This window comes from Lepidochelys olivacea (genome assembly GCF_965140295.1).
Source record: "Lepidochelys olivacea isolate rLepOli2 genome assembly, chromosome: 3".
NCBI lineage: Eukaryota > Metazoa > Chordata > Testudines > Cheloniidae > Lepidochelys > Lepidochelys olivacea.
In genome coordinates, this window is record NC_140413.1 from 100,537,904 (window position 1) to 100,556,147 (window position 18,244).

Genomic DNA, 18,244 nt, shown 5'->3' on the forward strand with positions numbered 1-18,244 from the left:
AAGGTGGGCTGACGTTGCTGACCAATGTAGGAAAAGGTGAGCTGATGATGCCTATGTCCGAGTTAGCCGAACAACCTAAGGGAATTAAAGATTTGGAACTTTCCTTGCTTCCTTGGGAAGCATCCAGTTGTAGAACAGCACATTGGTTGATCTGGGACCAACTTCCGGATATACGCCGCTTACCCTTTTTTCCCCTTATCTTTGTCACTAATGGTCTCCAGGAAGTTGTAAGTATGGACAATGTAAGATTCTAAGTATGAACAATGCAGGAAACCACTTTCCTGCACTTGTCTTATTTTTATTCTGACATAATTGATTCTTCTATAATTCCAATTATAGTTGTTTGCATCAACTAAAGCTCAAAGTTTGTGTTTTACCAATTTCATCTCCTTAATTAAGCTGCCTAAATAAAGAACATGTTATCTGTGAAAAGGGCACGTTGCATCCCAATAAATTATTTTATAATTGCAATAATTGATCAGTCTACAAAACTTGATTTAATTCCATCCTGGAGTGGGGAGGAAAGGTTAAACATTTCAGAACGTTAAGATGGTGAAATAATTGACTGCATTGATTCAGGAGCAGAGTAGAACCCCTTCATGACTGCAGGACTGTGTATGGTCTCCATACCAATACAATGACTATTCAAACAATGGAACTCTAAACATACGGCAGGTATAAGTGTGCAAATATACAGGTGAGTAGGGAGTTTGCTTCATATTTCATACTTTGCAGGAAACAACTCAGGCAATGTACTAAAGTAACATGATGGGATATCAAAGTAAATGCCATAACAGGACTTTGAGACAAAATTGGTGGATATTTTTACAGGATACTTGAAATTAAAATTGAGAATGAGTTTCAGATTGGACTTTAGATAAAACCGCACCGTACACTTGGGATTATAAATGATTGCTCACATGTGCCAGTTTTCAGTGATACACACTATAGATAAGAAAAGGAGCATCTATTACAAAATTCAAGTATGGGTGTATTAAAGAAAGATGAAGCAACTTTCAAACTATACTCTATTTAAAGGAAAATTGTGAGGAATAAAGACCAATAAAGATGGCCTTATATCTCAGCCCTAGTTGTACTATTTTTCTTGATGTTGCACGCTTCCTTACCTTGACCTTACTCCTCGCCTTCCTCAGCAAGTTCAGTTTCTTTATGCACCACTACCCTTGTGACAGACATGTCAGGGTGCTGCTCTTTGGCTTCTTTGATTGCCTGTGCCAGTGCCTACAAAATATTGGAAAGATTTAGTTGAACAACGGCAGAGTGAAATTAAAAACTGCACTGGAGTGGTGGGCTAATGACAACACATTATGATACCATTTAATCACACAGTTATTCAGGACAAAAGCTCCTGAGTCTAAAGGGGAATCAGGAAAGGAAACTGAAGAGGAGCCCTAGAAACTCTCTTCTTCTGTCCAGTGCTAGAAACTACATAAAAAATACCCTCCATCCATCCAACAACTGATTTACATGCTGGTTCAGAGAAGCATACAAGTGTAGGGCTGAAAGGGACCTTGAGAGTTCGTCTAGTCCATTCCCCCACACTGAGGAAGATAAAAGGGGAAAAAACAGGATCAACATCATGGTAGAGCATATCAGGAGGAGGCAGGGGATGAGGCATTTCTAGAATAGAAATATCCCACACACAAGATCTGGTAGTAATGGGGGACTTTAACTACCCATATATCTGTTGGAAATATAATATGGAAAAAAACACATTCTTGGAAGGTAATGGGGACAACTTCTTGTTTCAGAAGGTGGAGGAAATAATTCAAGGAACAGCCATTTTAGACTTGATTCTAACTGGGAGGAATTGTTTGTGAATCTGGAAGTGAAAGAGCACTTGGGTGAAAGTGATCATGAAGTGATGACCTCATGATTCTGAGGAAAGAAAAGATTGAGAGCAGCAGAAAAAGGAAATAAGAGACTGTAAGCTTTTGACCTGCTGCAGACTAGCAATAGAAAGCAGCCTCACATGTTTGCCTAATACAATGCACAATATGGGAATCTTATTACATAGAATTTCCCCACTTCTGAAATTTGTGATATGATTTTGCAGATTTCCAAAGATTACAGAGAGTAGACAAAAAGAAAAGGAGTACTCGTGGCACCTTAGAGACTAACAAATTTGAGCATAAGCTTTCGTGAGCTACAGCTCATTTCATCGGATGCCACTGAATGCATCCGACGAAGTGAGCTGTAGCTCAAGAAAGCTTATGCTCAAATAAATGTATTAGTCTCTAAGGTGCCATAAGTACTCCTTTTCTTTTTGCGGATACAGACTAACACGGCTGCTACTCTGAAACCACAGAGTAGACAATGAGGTTATACCCCTATATTGGTTTCTTTGTGAAAAATAATATTTTCAGGCATGAAATTTCTAGTATTGTTCTGTCTCATTTGAGTACTAATTGCTTAGATTCATTAGTGATTATTTCCTTATTTGCCATCACTTAATGGCCTTCACTATCATATTGGGGAGTCCCAAACCATTAGATAAAAGGGACAATTCAAGCGTACAAAAAAGATAATCAGGGGCACTTACTAAATTCCAAATAGTTTTTAATTAGGGAATACCTTTAATGCAGCGAGCCTAAAATGGGTCTGTACTTTACATCAATATTCACACTGGAAAGCTAGCATGACAGGACAGTCACCATGACATATGCCTTTAGCTGTCGGTACACTGGGAAAACCAGCAGGGAAATCCCTTGTTAGTGATACACTGGGAGTACTTCCTCCTATCCCCATTCAAAGAGCCTCAAATTAGAAGTTTCTGGGTACACTGTAGTATAGAATCGCTGTAGTATATAGCGATTCTGCAAGAAAGGCACTAATATTTTAGCAAGGCTTCAAAAAGCAAATAGTCACAGAAAATGATCAGTTCTTGACTGTTGGAAGAGGTTTTTGCAGAATAAAGTGGGGATGCACACAGTGCTAAAAAATAAGCTTCCCTCGGGGTCCTCCTTGAAGTTTTATCACATGGTAACTGGACCAAACTTGTTTTCAACACCCATACATTCCTTTCCACAAAATCTTACCCCCCACCTTTAATCTACAGAAATAATGAAAATATTAAAATACATTTCCTTCGGTTTACCAAATTTTCCTGTTTTGAGGGTCCTCACCTCCCCATAATCTTGGGAAAATACTGCCACACTACCAGTGACTTTGGTGTTATGTTAGGGGGAAAACCATTTGAAATGGGATAGCATGCAACAAAGGAAGCGGATAGTATCAAATGATATTAAATGAAACCTAGAAGGCCATATTACTCTCACTCCTTCATGAAAGGTGTTTTAAAGTAACTGTGACAAACAACGTAGTTTGTCAATAAATTGATATATCATAACTAAGGGACAAGGAAGGTGTGTTAAATGAAGAAAAGCTGCTCTCAGATATACTGAACAACTTTTGCCCAAGAACAATGGATAGTCTCAACAAAGACCAAATTAACTCGATGGATTGGGCAGAAACTTGCATACCAACCCATGAAAGTGCCAGACGTGTGGCTTATGAAGAGGGAGACTCCAACTGAAATGGGGTCAGGTGTGAGGGAAAATACCTTTTGGGAAGGAAGGTGATCCTTACGTAATATGATAATTAATTCCAAATACCAAAGGCTTGAAAAACAAGTGAAACTGTAGGGAGATGTGCTTTGCTGTCTTTGGACATATAAGATTCTCTTCTTTTTCTGTAACTAGGCTGAAATTACCTTAACTAGTTTAGCTACGATGAAACGTAATTCTAGATGTTAAGTAAATGGTTTCTTTTTACTCCATTTTCTCTGTTTTTAATAAATCTTGTTTTATTAAGAGATGTACTGCTGCAGGTGAGCCTTGCACTCACTCAGTTTCAGAGGAGAAATGCACCTGCAACCTCAAAGGAAACATACACCGAGCAAAAGTGTCTTTGGAATCTACATGCCATACTTGATCTCAGTCAAGAGTCATGGGCAAGGATGTACTACGTCACTGAGTTGTGTTGCTATGAAGCTATGCAGTGAGTGAACACAAGGGAAGATGCCAAAGAACCAAGTAGGAGGCAAGAGTTGGAGATAGTGTTTCATAACAGTAATAAATCCATATAGTTTTAATGACAAAACAGCCTAAAACTCTACTGAACCCTAAAAAGAATACAGGGTGCTACAAAATAAGCATCTTAGCTTGGAGGGCAGGGAGTTGAAGAGTGCCATTTCTTGAACTAATAGGGTAATGGGGGAGAGGAAATAATCAGAACTGTGAAGGGAAATTCAAAGGCTAAGAAAAAATGCCAAGGTTAGAAAGGAGATGTACTGATTAAGGATAAAGAGTACGGAGTCTTATTAAGAAAACTTGTGGACCCAAAAGGGAATACTTCATTAATACAGCTTGGTGCTTGCTGTCATCTCTTAAACCTGACAATTTTATTTCTAGTTTGCATTTTAAGCAGCACCATGTACTAGTATTTAAGGGACCAGCCTGTTTAGGTAATTGTCATGGCTACAAGGCAAAGCACCTTAGATCCCGTTAATCCCTCCTGACTGTACCCCTTAGGGAACAGGCATGGCTTCCTACACCTCACTTTGGTGGAACCTTGAAGTCCAATCACACAGAGTGGATCTCTGGGCTGCAGCCCCCCCGGTTCACAATCATGTTAATGACATGATTCAATTTGCTTTTGGCACCTCTAATAGTTACCCTTTGGGAGCCCGTGAGAGTAAAAGTTTGCCCTGACTCAGGAACAGTACCTTGACACAAAATATTATGTACTCATTCCTCAAAGGTACAACACAAGTAGAACAGAAGGTAAAAACAATCAAAGGCCTACACACACAAGGTTTACTTACACCCCAAAACTTTTTTTGATAGCTTTTATAAGTTCCTCTTAGCGCAGCTAACTGTCCCTAGGATGTTAGGCCATTTTATTTCAAACAGATAACCCGAGGGGCATATGATACTTCTAAAATGTTTTAGGTGATTGTCATGGCTACAGGGCAAACTACACCTTAGATCCTTTTAGTCCCTCTCGAGTGTACCCCTTAGGGCAGTGGCTCTCAACCTTTCCAGGCTACTGTACCCCTTTCAGGAGTCTGATCGGTCTTGCATACCCCAAGTTTCACCTCACTTAAAAACTTCTTGGTTACAAAATTGTACATAAAAATACAAAAGTTAATCTTTTACTGAATTACTGAAATTTCTTACTTTCTCATTTTTACCACAATTATAAAATAAATCAATTGGAATATAAATATTGTACTTACATTTCAGTGTATAGTATATAGTGCAGTATAAACAAGCCATTTTCTGTATGAAATTTTAGTTTGTAATGATTTCACTAATCCTTTTTATGTAGCCTGTTGTAAAACCAGACAAATATCTAAAAAAGAGTAGTTGTACCCCCTGGAAGACCTCTGCGTACCGCTGGGGTACACGTATCCCTTGTTGAGAACTAGTGCCTTAGGGAACAGGTTTGGCTTCCTACACCTCACTTTGATAGAACCTTGAAGTCCAATCGCTCAATGAATCTCTTGGCTGCAGCCGCCCTGGTTCCAAATCATGTTAAGGCACAACTTCCTCATTCTCCACAGCAGTGATGTACAGTGCCAACAGTCAAGGACTCAATCTCTGTGGTATAGTTTGTTAGTATTATGAACTTTATAGATGCTTTGCAGAGTCAGTGGTATAATTTGTCATAAGCTAAATATCATGGTGAACTTTAGTACAAAAGTGTACTGTGTAGTCAACACTTACAACTTATTTTTCTGCTTCATACTGTTTATTTCAGTATAAGAGGAGGACTTATAGAACAGTGGAGGGAATAAATGGAGTTTTATTAAAGCAAAGGTACTGTCTGACCTTTTCAGATGTCCCAAATGTATTAAATACATTTCAGGGTAGACATAACCCATGCCTAATGCTAAACAGCTCTGGCATTTAATTACAAGCTTCAAGGAGAGATTGAACTTGTCATGAGCCACTTACTACAGGCACATCAAAATCTGAAATTAAATTTACTCAGAGCCCTCAGTACATTACCATTAAAAAGTGAAAATTAAATTCCTATTTGTTGATTTGTATACAACTTAGAAACTGCCTCCACTGCAACGTCATGGAAAGTGCAGACTTTCTTGACTAAATAACGCAACGATAATGATTTTTTGTTTCAGCTTTGTCACCATTACCTCTTAAATGAAAAGTTATGCAAATAATCTGAGCGACCTTAAGGGAAAAATAATTGCATTTTTCTGATTTTCCCGTTCTCCACTTTTCAAAGTCTTTTTTTTTTTTGGTATGGGACAGGTGAAATATTCTAAGCCCGCTCTCTCTTGTGAGCATGAAAAAATTGTGCTTGGTTTTGGGTACCTAGTGCTAATAAAGATTAACTTATCTGTGCAAGATACCAAAGGGATCCACAATTGAGTACTATGCTTCATTTATTGCTAATATACATTAACACACTATGAAACATTGGTTTTCTTGATATTAAAGGAAAGATCTTGGTGTCCTAATATTCATCAAAACTTGCAACATCACTCAGAAAACTGAGGATCTGCCCAGGAAGCACATATGATAGCATAATTAGTTGATGGAATTGACATTCTCAGAATCTACTTGCTCCTATGAATTCTGCTGATCTCTTCCTTTTCTGTATTGCACAGATCTTAGAGGGACATAGACAGCGTACTGTAAAAGGGAACTGCATATGTACTCACCTGGTCATGGTCAATATCTGCATCTCCAGTGATGACAATGCGCTTCTCAATCCTTGTTTCTGATACTCCACCTTTTACTGTCTACAGATAGCACAAAACAAAGAAATTCATCTTTAAAATGATTCCATATAGGTAAGGAGGGGAAATCAGAGAACGTCTACTCCTACTCTCCAGTGCACAAGTGGGAACTGAGAGTTGGTACGAAAGGGTTGCAGTTAGTGATACAGATTCTTGGTCCTACATCTAATCATCCTTTCCTGCTTATGGTTAACTGTATAGCAGTGATGTCCAAGAGGAAGTTGCCCAAGAAGACCAACCTGCAGAGAAGGCCCTAAGACATTATCTGAGGTCAGGTCTGGACAGATATGGAAATGGGGCTGATACATCAGGGTTCCAGTCTTCTTTGTCATCATTTGGGTCTTGGTAAGTGACAAGTTTCCTGAAACTTCCTTAACTACTGTGTGTCAGCTCATCTGTTCTCTACAAAATCTCACAACTATCAGTAAGGTTCTCTCTCATCTGCAGTTCTGACCTTTGTGCATCTTTCTGCCTCATCAATTAACCATTTAATTTCAAATCTCAAATGAAAACTTCATTTTTCGTCTCTATTTAATGCTTAAGGCATTTTGGGAAAAAGTTTGTAAGGAAAATAATACAGATATAAAATACAATGCTATTTTATCATAAGTATTTGGCCAGAGATGAGATTAAGTTCTTCCTTAGAGAATATTATAAACGGATAGTTCTCTGAAGACAGTTACAAAAGACTTCCATACAGCAATCAAGAACAACATTGCGATTGGAGGTACAAAGTTTTAAGCCACTTTATTTTGCATTAATCAAGAGAAATGAGTTATAAAACAACTCTGGAATTATTTCCAGTATGAGTACTTCGAGAATTCCATCGGAATTCAAATCATCTTGACAGTTTCTGTATTTCAAACAGATGAATGAAAAATTCTGGATGCAAAATTTGGACACTGGTAAGTGGCTAGAATATTTGGAATCCAAGACCATAAATTTACTGTATTTATAGAGAGGCTGTTAATGGCAAAGTAGCAAATTTGCTGTCAGATGGATCTTCCATACTTCTCTTTGACCTCCTGGTTGACAAAGCATCATCTAATTTCATTTTAAAAATATAGCTCCTTTCAATGAGACAATATACTCTAACAGTTATTTTAGCTCCATGTACATTTGATAAGAGAATTATTTTTTCTGTTGGAACACAGGTGGCATTTTATTCCACAGAGTCTTTTTCAAGATTCTGATGGTGCTGAAGGATTCGAAAAGCAAGAGGAAGTTGAAAAGGAGCTGTTCACTGAACTTTCTGTTGAGACACTTCGTTTTAAATTCTGAGTTCAGAGTTTATTTTTTGGTGACTTTCACTGTACAATTTCCAACATCCTTCTCTCCGGACCTATTCTGTGAATATATTTTGCTCTCTTTAGGATATTCCATTATGAACTTAATTCCATGAGCACTGAATTACTATCCAATAAAATTAAGATTCTTGTCTTGAAATAAGATTTACTGTGCACCTTTCACTTCCCCTCTTCCTTTTTGTTTCACCATAAACTGGAGTCCTTCTTGAGTTTTTCCTTCTAGAACTTCTAGAAAATCATCAGAATTCAGTAACTCTGTTGTTTGCATGCCTCTTTTAAAAACAAAAACATGTTTATTCACCATTCAGGAAAAATAACATTTCCCAGCTGGAAGGGGAGACACAGAAAAGTGTCACATAGGACAGAAATGGAAATAGACCCCATTCTTGCTGACTTTGAGCTTCTCGACTGACTCTGAATGCTGAACACTCAGGACTTGATTCAGCCCTGGCATATGCCAATTTCTAAAGTAATCCAAGCCACAAAGTCCCCAGTAGCAGAATCTGCTCAGAAAGATTACAAAAATAGATCAATGCAGTCCCAGGAGAGGCTGAGTAAAGAGGACTGAAGCCAGGAGATATGTTGTTTCAGCATATCCCCTGAGTTGACTCCATTAGTGGGGCCACCACAGAGCTCAATCACATTAATTACCCCTTCCCCTGGCAGAACCCCCAGCAAAGGTCATCAAGAAGTGAGATGAACAGAGATAGCAAAGGCTGGGTGCCAAGCTGTGTCCCCAAAACCCACAAAAGCCAGAAGTAACACCAGCTGCAGGTACAGCAAAAACTCAGATTATATTTCTCTCTCTTCTCCAGTTCTCCCTCCTGATTTCATCTATGATATTGCATTAAGACTTGGTTTAGGGAAGTCAATTAAAGCCCAGAACTGGGAATGGCACGATCCATTTTAAATATCCAATTTGTTCAGAGTAATCATTTTGAAGGAACCAATGTACATTTTGACAGGGTCATTTTTAATGCACAGAGAAGTTGTCGGTTTTACCTTAGTGATGTGTGTGGTTGTAGTTGTAGAAACTGATTCAGACGTGATAGTCTGTGCACTCAACAGCAAACCAGCATCACCACCTGAGCTGCCATCAAACTGTAGACCGTTGGGAAAAGAAAAACAAAAGTTGCATTTTCATGCCTAACGATTTAAAACTTGTGTGTTAACAGAACACAGTTAATGCAACATTCACTACTAATACCTACATAATTCTCCTTTAGCTCAGGCGGAAAAGTGCTTTTGGAACAGAAATGTCTATGGTTTCGCTGGCAAACAGAATGACCATATGAAGACAAACACAGGTTTGATACACATTAACACTCTAGAATAAAAGCTAACTGGTTTGCTGAATCACATCAACCATTTTAACATGTCCTTTGTGGACAAAATTATAATCAAAGTTACTCTTCCCTTTTGGGAGCTCAGAGGTGAGTTAAGTCAGATCTCTGAACCCATAAATTTTTAGACAACCAGATCCTATACTATTTGATTAAAAAAAACACCACCAAACCTTTAATGTTAGAATGATACTTGCTCTTCTGTCTACTTAGAGTCATTTTTAAATTGTTCCATGTTAACAAAATAATCAGTGCCACTATAGGGAAGTGTTGATTTGTAAAAAAACATTACCATGCTATCATCTCGCTTGAATTTGGAGTTGATCATAAAGGCCAACTTGTAAACAGCATTATAAATGATATTCCAAATCCACATCCTGTACCTGTGGAGATTCATATGTGATAGTTTTAGTCTCTGTTTGAACAATTGGGACTTCCTTGGTGGAGATTTCTGTTCTCTGTGTGGCATCTGAAATGGTCACCATCTCTGTCTTTACTACTGGAGGCTGTGGTGGAAGAGATAGGGTACAATTAATCCAAGGGACGTAAAACAAAGATTTGCATAGTGGGGTAAGATGAAATAGAACAAAAACACAAAATACAGTAGTGATATAATATATATTAAGAATGTCTCCCACATACGCACACAAAAGCCACGATGAGAAGAATAAAGATGATAAAACAAATAGCACACCAGCCCTTTAATACCCTCTCTACAAGAATCATAGGAGATCTAAGTTTAACGTCTTAGCCAGTAGTAGGCACTGAAACCAGATCATCATCACTTCAATACTTCTTCAGATGTCTATTTAAAATATGTGAAGGACCATCAGTGGGAGAATTTTAGTTCAGCTACAGTTTCTTCCATCAGACAAATGTTGCCAGTGTTACATAAAATAAGCAGTGCATTAAAAATGGAGAATGAAGTTACTACAATATTTGACACACATCCCCAACAGTGGATAAAAACTTGCAATGTTTTCTAAGCATTTCTAAAGTTTAATTTTATTTTTTAATGTAAGCAGCTTCTGGAGTAGACAAAACTACTGTCTATGGATTTTAAATAGCATATAGCTAAACTACATGTCTAGAATCAGGTTTAGGTGCCAACTATTTTCCTCTGAAAACAAACTTTAAAAGCCATTTTAGCCCTTGTTGTAGGAGATATTTTTTTCAGTACTGTTCTCTGCTTGGGAACCAAAAAGTGATGACAAACTAGAACTCTGCAAGTCAGTAGAAACTATAATGGTCTTAGACATGATGGACCAGATTTTCATGACCTAGTCAGATTTTCAAAAGAACCTAGATACCTAACTCTCATTAAAATCAATGAGAGTTAGGCACCAAAGTGCTTCTGAAAAATCCCACTAAGTATCTATGTGCAGCTTTAAGTGCCTTAATACCCTTAAAGATCTGGCCTGTTTTGCTTATATTCTTAGAAAGCATATGTGGAGCCCAATATAACCTTGGAGAAGCTAGTTTACTCACATTCTCAACTACAGGAACAATTGGGGCTATTCACATAGAAGAGGGAAATAAGGTGGTCTTAAGAAAAGTATGGGACATCTTTAGGACAATTTCTGAACTGGTCTTGAACTGGAGCCAAGTACAATGAGGAAAAACCTTAAAGGACTGAAGGGTGATGCCACAAAAAATTCCCCCAGTGGCCAAAACTTCACAGAGTTTACCAACTGTACATGGTCCTCTACATTCCACTTTACTCCTCCCCCCTTCAAAGGGCCATCTCATGATTAACCCATTAAACCTGTTTCTGTACTAAAACAGATGGCCATGATTCCTTCTGGAGCCAATTCATGCTTCCACAAGTATCTACTGGTACTAGAGGAGGCTACAATGATAGATGTGCCATCCTCTTACTGCTTAACCTGCCTTAACTGTAGGTACTCTTAACACCCCCAGAAATTTGTATCTATATAGATTCCAGGCAGTGCTTTCATAATAAAAAGATTTAGAGAAAGAAAAATCTGTGGATAGCAAGAAAAAAAATGGAAAAAAGGTGTGAAAAATTGTTTTTAGCATACATGATTTAAATAACTTTCCAACTACACCTACAAGTCATGAGTGTGTCAAAAACAGCCAACAAAACAGACAAGACAAGACTTGAAAACACTAAAGACATTCAAATAAAAGTAAAAATTATGTAGTAAGGAAAAAAGGAGATGGTACAGTCGTAGGAAGGTTTGCTTTACTGGGCAATTACTATCTGTTTCAGCAAAAAGCCAGAAACCATGACTGAAGTAAGCAGAGTTTCCCTGCTCATCAGTGGTTTCCCCCTTCCATAAGATTTGAATCTTGGTGAACACCTGAAGAGCTGGGAGAACAGGAGAAGAAGAAAGGCAGGTATATTTCCACCCCAAGGAACGTAACATCTCTATATAATCTAGTTCTCAAGCTGTGCTACCATTTACCTCAGAACAACAAATTATTTGTGGCACAACATCAATGTCAACATGAGACACATCTCCGTTTATTCTGAGCTGTTCTTCCTCATCTTCTGCTCTCAGGTCTTGCTTCCCCTCTTCCACTACATTCTTCTCTCCAGTTTTTATGGCAACTGCATTTTCCTGGGCCAAAGCCTTTGCTGTAACTTGCGTGTGCTCAACTGTTACTTTACTGCCTTCTTGTACAGCTTCCACACTCTGTATTACTTTTGTTGTACACTCCTCCTTTCTTTTAGCATCTTCATTTTCTTCTTGTTCTTCCCTTATGATGTCCTCAGCCGCTCTGTGGTGGGGCTGATACTCTCCCACCACTTCATCCTCACTCTCACTACTGCTGCTGCTATCTGATGACAGTGAAGAAGAGTCCTTTTTTGACAGGTGTTCCACCTTACGGGTCTCCCCAGCATCAGTGACCGCTTGCATTTTCCCTCTGTTGATTTCATCTATGACTACAGTCTCTTCTATCCCAACCTCTGCCTGCTGCTTCTCCTCCACTACGTTCAGAGTCTCATGTGAACTCTGCACAAAAAACACGGATGAGGAAAAACAAAAGTATAGTATATGAATAAATCAAAACGATGAAAACAAAATGAACTGATGGTTGGTTCATGTCATGTAGAGAACAAAGGTGACTGTGATGGTTAACTGAAAAAAGGAAAGAAAGAATGAAGGTGGATCAGAAATGTCAGACCCGAGTTAACTATGGAAAAATCAGTAGAACCTTATCAGCATCGCTGGCTCCAGTGCAAGGCCCTTCTGCTTTGGAAGCAAGTTTCTGTGAAACAAAAGGCAACCAGAGGACACAAATCAATATGTGTTTTAAACACCAGATGACACAAACATTTAACATCTCGTAGACAAAACATGCAGCAACACTTTCATTAACTCTTATTGATGACACAGTACTGTCTGCATAAAAAGATTTAAAATGTATGCATTCTGAAAACTCTGTGGGTATAACTATGTTTGATTCACGATCCATACAGAATTTACAGTTATGTTTGTTTTCTACAAGCAATTCTTTAATCTAGTTTGTAAAATACCTATTTAAGATTTTGGATACCACTGGAATCATGTAAGATCTTTACCAAAAAGATTTGGAACAGAAGCATAAACATCAGCCAAGGCTGCTTCCTACTGGGGCAATCAATTATTTACTGCTAAAATAGTTAAAATCAGTCAAACAAAATTACTATATATATGGAAAGAAAAAGTCTTCATACACTATTCCAATGTCAATTTATTCCCCCTCTTCCCACCCCCCACACCCCAGTTGTATTTTTAAATGTTTTGATGACTGGACTTTATTTGGTCTGTTGCTTTAAGGAATTTGGCAGATCATTTCAATAATTTTATAAATTGCAATAGAATATCACAACAAGAACGTTTAGAATACTCTGATGTGAGAATGTCAAAGGGACCATGTTTCAAGATTACCAAGAGCCTATTGATATCCCAAAACATGAGATTAAAGAAATTCTATTAGCATTTGTGCCATAACAAAACAATTTGTGATGGGTATGCATGTATTGTCATACTATGTAAAAATAATTTTTATCAGATTTAAATAGCCATGAAAATTAAACAAACAAACAAACAAAAAAACACTAAAACAATGTTCAGGATCAAATGCACAAAAGCAAAAATATCATTAAAACCAGCACACCATCTGTGACTTAATCCTGTTTTGTTTACCAACTGCAGTATGAACAGGGCCTGATCCAGCTCTCCCGGGGAATCAAAAATGGGAGTCAAGTGATATTTTGTAAATGCAAAGAATAGAGGATTAAGCCTGTAGTTTACCAAGTGATACTCCCTCACCCTAATAGAAGTTAAGATTTGCTGAACTGCTTTGACACAATGGGATTGAATAAAAAGTTACCTTCATGTAGATTTTTGGTTTTGTGGGTCCATGTCTAAATTTCAACATTAAATTTAACCTAGTTTGTATTTGTGGTTAATCCTTCTCCTCTATTGTCTTTTATATTAAATATTATAATATATATATATTTTCTTAGGGACACATGGCATCGAATAGGGCAGCCTGTTTAATAGATGATAAAAATGTATGCATCAAATTTTATCTGACATGTTAGTGAATATTCATTTCGGTATATGTTGACATAGTGGAGAAATAAAGCAAAAAAGCACCTCAGGCAGTTGTAAGAAAGGTGAGGCAGAAAGCATTTCAGAAGGTACATTATCTTTCACAACAGTGCCCTCTGCTGTCCGTGTGGTGGATGAAGTGAAGGTAGATTTCATGCTAGTGGAAAAGCCCTCTTTACTAAATAAAATTGACGTTATTTCCTCTTCTAGGCTCTAGACAAGTTATAAAATGGAAAGCAAAGAATTAAAATAGTGGGAGACACAACAGTAATGATCTACAGAAGAAAGGAGAGGTTAGGCAAGAAAGAAAACATAGCACACACACAAGGATTTGCTTCTGAAATAATTCTACAAGATCAAAGGAAAAACTAAAATGTCCCCCTTAAAAGGAAAAATATGACAATATGACAAGCTTTAATGACAAAAACTTGCTGTGTACCAAAGAAACGACAATAGTTCGCCATGCCAGAATATGATATATCCCCACTTCAGTTACTGTCTTACACATTATTTCAGATTGTAAATATTATATATATATATAAAAACAAAAGGAGGATTAATAAGACCCTCCCATAACTGTCAGAACAAGACTACAGTTTTCTTTTAGATGGAATTTCAGATTCAATATTAAGAATATTTTTAAATTCATTCTTAATACTTTCCCTGTTTCCCCTTGTGGCATTAGCCCTGAACAGAGGTCGAAGCATAACTGCAGATTTCTACTTTTGATGGTTATTTAAATAGATTGTGTTCACCTTAACTTCAAAAGGGCTGTTTTTAAAAACAATTACTTTAATCAGGAATCAAATGTGTATTTATCCAAGAATTCAGCATTAAAAAATTTAGAGCTGCTCCCACCTATTGGGCAAATACATATTTATCCAAATACTTCTTTTAAAGTACTAAGGATATTTATAGAAAGCCTATAGTTCTTGCCACATAATGCTATGAATCTGTATTTAGATACATAATAAAAATAGTGAACTACACATTTGAAAAATATTACAATGTATGCACAGCAGCTGTCTTTTAAAGCTGAATCTTTCATTTGTTTCAGTTCCACCTTCCAAAACAAAAAAACCCACAACCCCCCCCCCAAGATGATATATCCCGTTAAAAGCTAAATTTTATTTTTAAAATATGACTGTGCTTTATAAGCTTGAGAACAGTACAATAATTAATATTTTTATACTGGTGTAACTTAGCAGCTGAATAAATTTGGTATTGACTACAGCAAATTTATTTCTAGCTCAGGACCTTGTATGCTGCAAGATTAACCCAAAGTACACTTTAGGACAAAGTTGTATTTTAAGCACATATTTTATTATAAACTCTGGACACAAAGAACTTGTGTTATAGACTCTGAACACTTATACAGTAGACTGTGGAGCTGCACATACTACATATATGGCAAGAGGAAGAAAGACACTCCTATATTCATCCTATAGTAAAATTACAGCATACTTTCAAGGCAGTCAAGGCAAATTTGGATGGGAGTTGATTAATTTTACCCTAATAGCGTGTTTGACATTCACAGGGGATAACTAATTTTTTTCTTTTTTTTGTGGCTACTTTTGACAAAAGTTCATATATACAAGATGTTAAGAACTTTTGACTTCAGCCTGTGTGCAGGCAAGCAGGCTCTTGGTCATCTGGTTAATCCCTAAACTGTAGTCCTACAGCATGCTGTTATTTCAGCGAATCAGAGTTGACACACACACTCTGGCTGTAGTTTTGTCTGTGTATACATAAATATGCACACCATTTGTTTGCAGTTTACTACCACCAATTTTTTAGCCCGTCTAACCTTTGTGGTTGTATGTGAACGTCTATACACCAAAGCTGTGCACAGGCTAACCTACCCGAGCAATCTGGAATCCAGCTAACAATACTAGTGCAAACAGTGCAGCACATGCTTCAATACAGGCTAGAGCGCCAAATACGTGCCCAGGGTTTGTGCCAGGCTTGTACTAGCTGCACACAGACCCATGCTGTGTACACTGTTATCACAGGTGCTAGCTATATTGAAGCAAGCTTGAGTAGGCTAGCCCATGCACAGCTTGGCTGTGTAGACATACTTTATGAAAGCAAGTGGATTGACATTTGTGCTAAAACTGAGGTTCTCTACTGTGACCAGTTGGCTGGTAAGGAGGTTGGCAGACTTCTACTATTATCAGTATATCCCTAAAATTGGAAGCCTTCATCAAAATATAAAAACTGTACAACAGTTATCCACTGTAGATACTGTGTGTTAGCATCAAACAATCCTTTGGGTTAAGTGTACAAAACATAAACCAATATGAATTAATGTATAAAAGCATAAGGGGATTTTATTTTATATTTGTTTTGGTTAAAAATGGGGTGTGACTGTGATGGTACTGGACATTCAAGACATAAGAGGGTTATAACCATAGTTTTCCTTCATAAATATTAAGTCACAGATGCTGTGCAATCAAAAGGATGGTGGTACAAATAGTGTTAACCAAATGTAAAATTTCTCCCTCACAGAGAATACAGTTAATTAGTATGAACTTTCAATGCAGCAGTGGGGGAGAAGAAGTAGGTAACAATAAGGAAAATGGCAGTGCGCTCCTTAGACTTAACGGTATATACACACATGCTTAATGCCAGTTTGCAAAATTGCTATGGAAATTTATCATACCTGGAACAAGATTTAGCAATCTGCTGGCCATCCTAATACCATAAGGATGAAAAAATGGAAGGGGGCATGGTGTGGTGGAAATGAGTATTTTATTACTCCATAAAAAGGCACTACTATTTGCTTATTTTAGGGCTCAAAGCAGGTCCCATTATTATTAGAAGGTTGGAAATTTTCCTATGCCCCACTCCCTGCTTGACAATTGGCAACACAGCAAAATATTTTATACACTGCGTGTTACTGAAATAACGTTTACAGCATTTGTTCTTTGTTTTTAATCTGATTCTAAATTTCTAGCTAAAAACAAGTCAAAGGTGATCTGATTAGTAGCTTGGCAATTGCTACTTCATAATAATAAATAATACTCAGCTCTTATATAGCACTTTTTATCAATAGATCTCAATGCGCTTAGCAAAGGAAGAATCAATTTTCTCATTTTACAGATGGGGAAAGAGGCAGAGAGGTGAACACACATTTAGATCTAGGGGAGTATTCAGAATGAATCTATTTCCCCAGCATTATTGATTTGCAGAACAGCTGCAGTAGTCACATAACTGTGATTTATTCCCTGTAGAGTGTTGAACAATTACAGAAGTGCATTTTGGTATGGAAATGCATGTTTATCTGTCATCCTAAACAAATAAAGATACCACGATGTTTTCAGTGATAGAATATAATATACTGAATTTCTTGTTGCCTTTTAAAAAGTATTATTCAGAACTTCAAAGCCGGTTTGATAGCAGAGATCAACACCTTTGTTTAACCAACACTGATCTATGTGGAGATCTTAAACATCCTCTCAAAGTTGGGGTTTTATTGGTTTAAACACATCACTTTTTAAAAAATAATCTGGTTAACTCAGGTCACACAACATTGTTTAAAAAAAACAACCACCCCCCCCAAACCAAACTAAACCAAAACAAAACACCGCCACCTGGTTAGTTTCTTCTGTTTTTGCCTCAGTAATCCATGTCACTGCAGTCCATTGCTTCTCCTTCACAGGCAGTTTTTTCCATTGGAAAATGTGGTCTCCTTTTTTCTATTAAGTTTTTTTTTTTAAGTTTTTGGTTTTATAAAACCAACATAAATCAACAAATGAGACAGACAGACATACATCATACAAAACATGAAAACAAATTGGCCTGAAAGCAGCACAAGCATACCAGGTAGCAGGACTATGCAGATAGAGGGAAACGTAATACCTGGATTTACCCCCTCCTCAATATAAATTAATTCAACACAAAAACACATACACAAAATAAAATAAACCACTAGGATTTATTATATGTAGTCCCTTTTATATTGGAGCAAGTATATTTATCAGCAAAATATGGACAATAAATCCATCCACATTTCCGGAATATCATAAAGGAGGATATAATTTCTTTTTACAAACATACTGTGATGGTTGCAAAGTCTAAGTAATCATATCCTGGAATGGAATTTTCCACTGAATGCATCCGATGAAGTGAGCTGTAGCTCACGAAAGCTTATGCTCAAATAAATTTGTTAGTCTCTAAGGTGCCACAAGTACTCCTTTTCTTTTTGCGGATACAGACTAACACGGCTGCTACTCT

General features: G+C 37.3%; 1 protein-coding gene and 1 long non-coding RNA gene across 14 annotated transcripts in view; one reads left to right on the forward strand and one right to left on the reverse strand.

Moving 5' to 3' along the window:
* Positions 1–18,244, reverse strand: part of EPB41L2 (erythrocyte membrane protein band 4.1 like 2) — a 289,024-nt gene that overhangs the window by 8,733 nt on the left and 262,047 nt on the right. For 3 of the 13 annotated variants that reach the window (XM_084624357.1, XM_084624352.1, XM_084624358.1), the window contains 8 exons: positions 17,602–17,706; positions 14,054–14,221; positions 12,624–12,677; positions 11,870–12,421; positions 9,824–9,946; positions 9,100–9,198; positions 6,713–6,793; positions 1,128–1,242 (listed from right to left, as the gene is read on the reverse strand). In XM_084624357.1, coding sequence (XP_084480483.1) covers positions 1,135–1,242; positions 6,713–6,793; positions 9,100–9,198; positions 9,824–9,946; positions 11,870–12,421; positions 12,624–12,677; positions 14,054–14,221; positions 17,602–17,706 — 1,290 coding nt within the window. In that variant the 3' untranslated portion in view covers positions 1,128–1,134. The remainder of the gene's footprint in view (positions 1–1,127; positions 1,243–6,712; positions 6,794–9,099; positions 9,199–9,823; positions 9,947–11,869; positions 12,422–12,623; positions 12,678–14,053; positions 14,222–17,601; positions 17,707–18,244) is intronic. The other 10 variants (XM_084624362.1, XM_084624359.1, XM_084624364.1 and 7 more) reach the window with 7 other exon arrangements.
* Positions 6,780–9,093, forward strand: LOC311518498. The gene is made up of 3 exons (XR_014710997.1): positions 6,780–6,844; positions 6,992–7,135; positions 7,945–9,093. It is a non-coding gene; the product is annotated as an uncharacterized lncRNA (long non-coding RNA).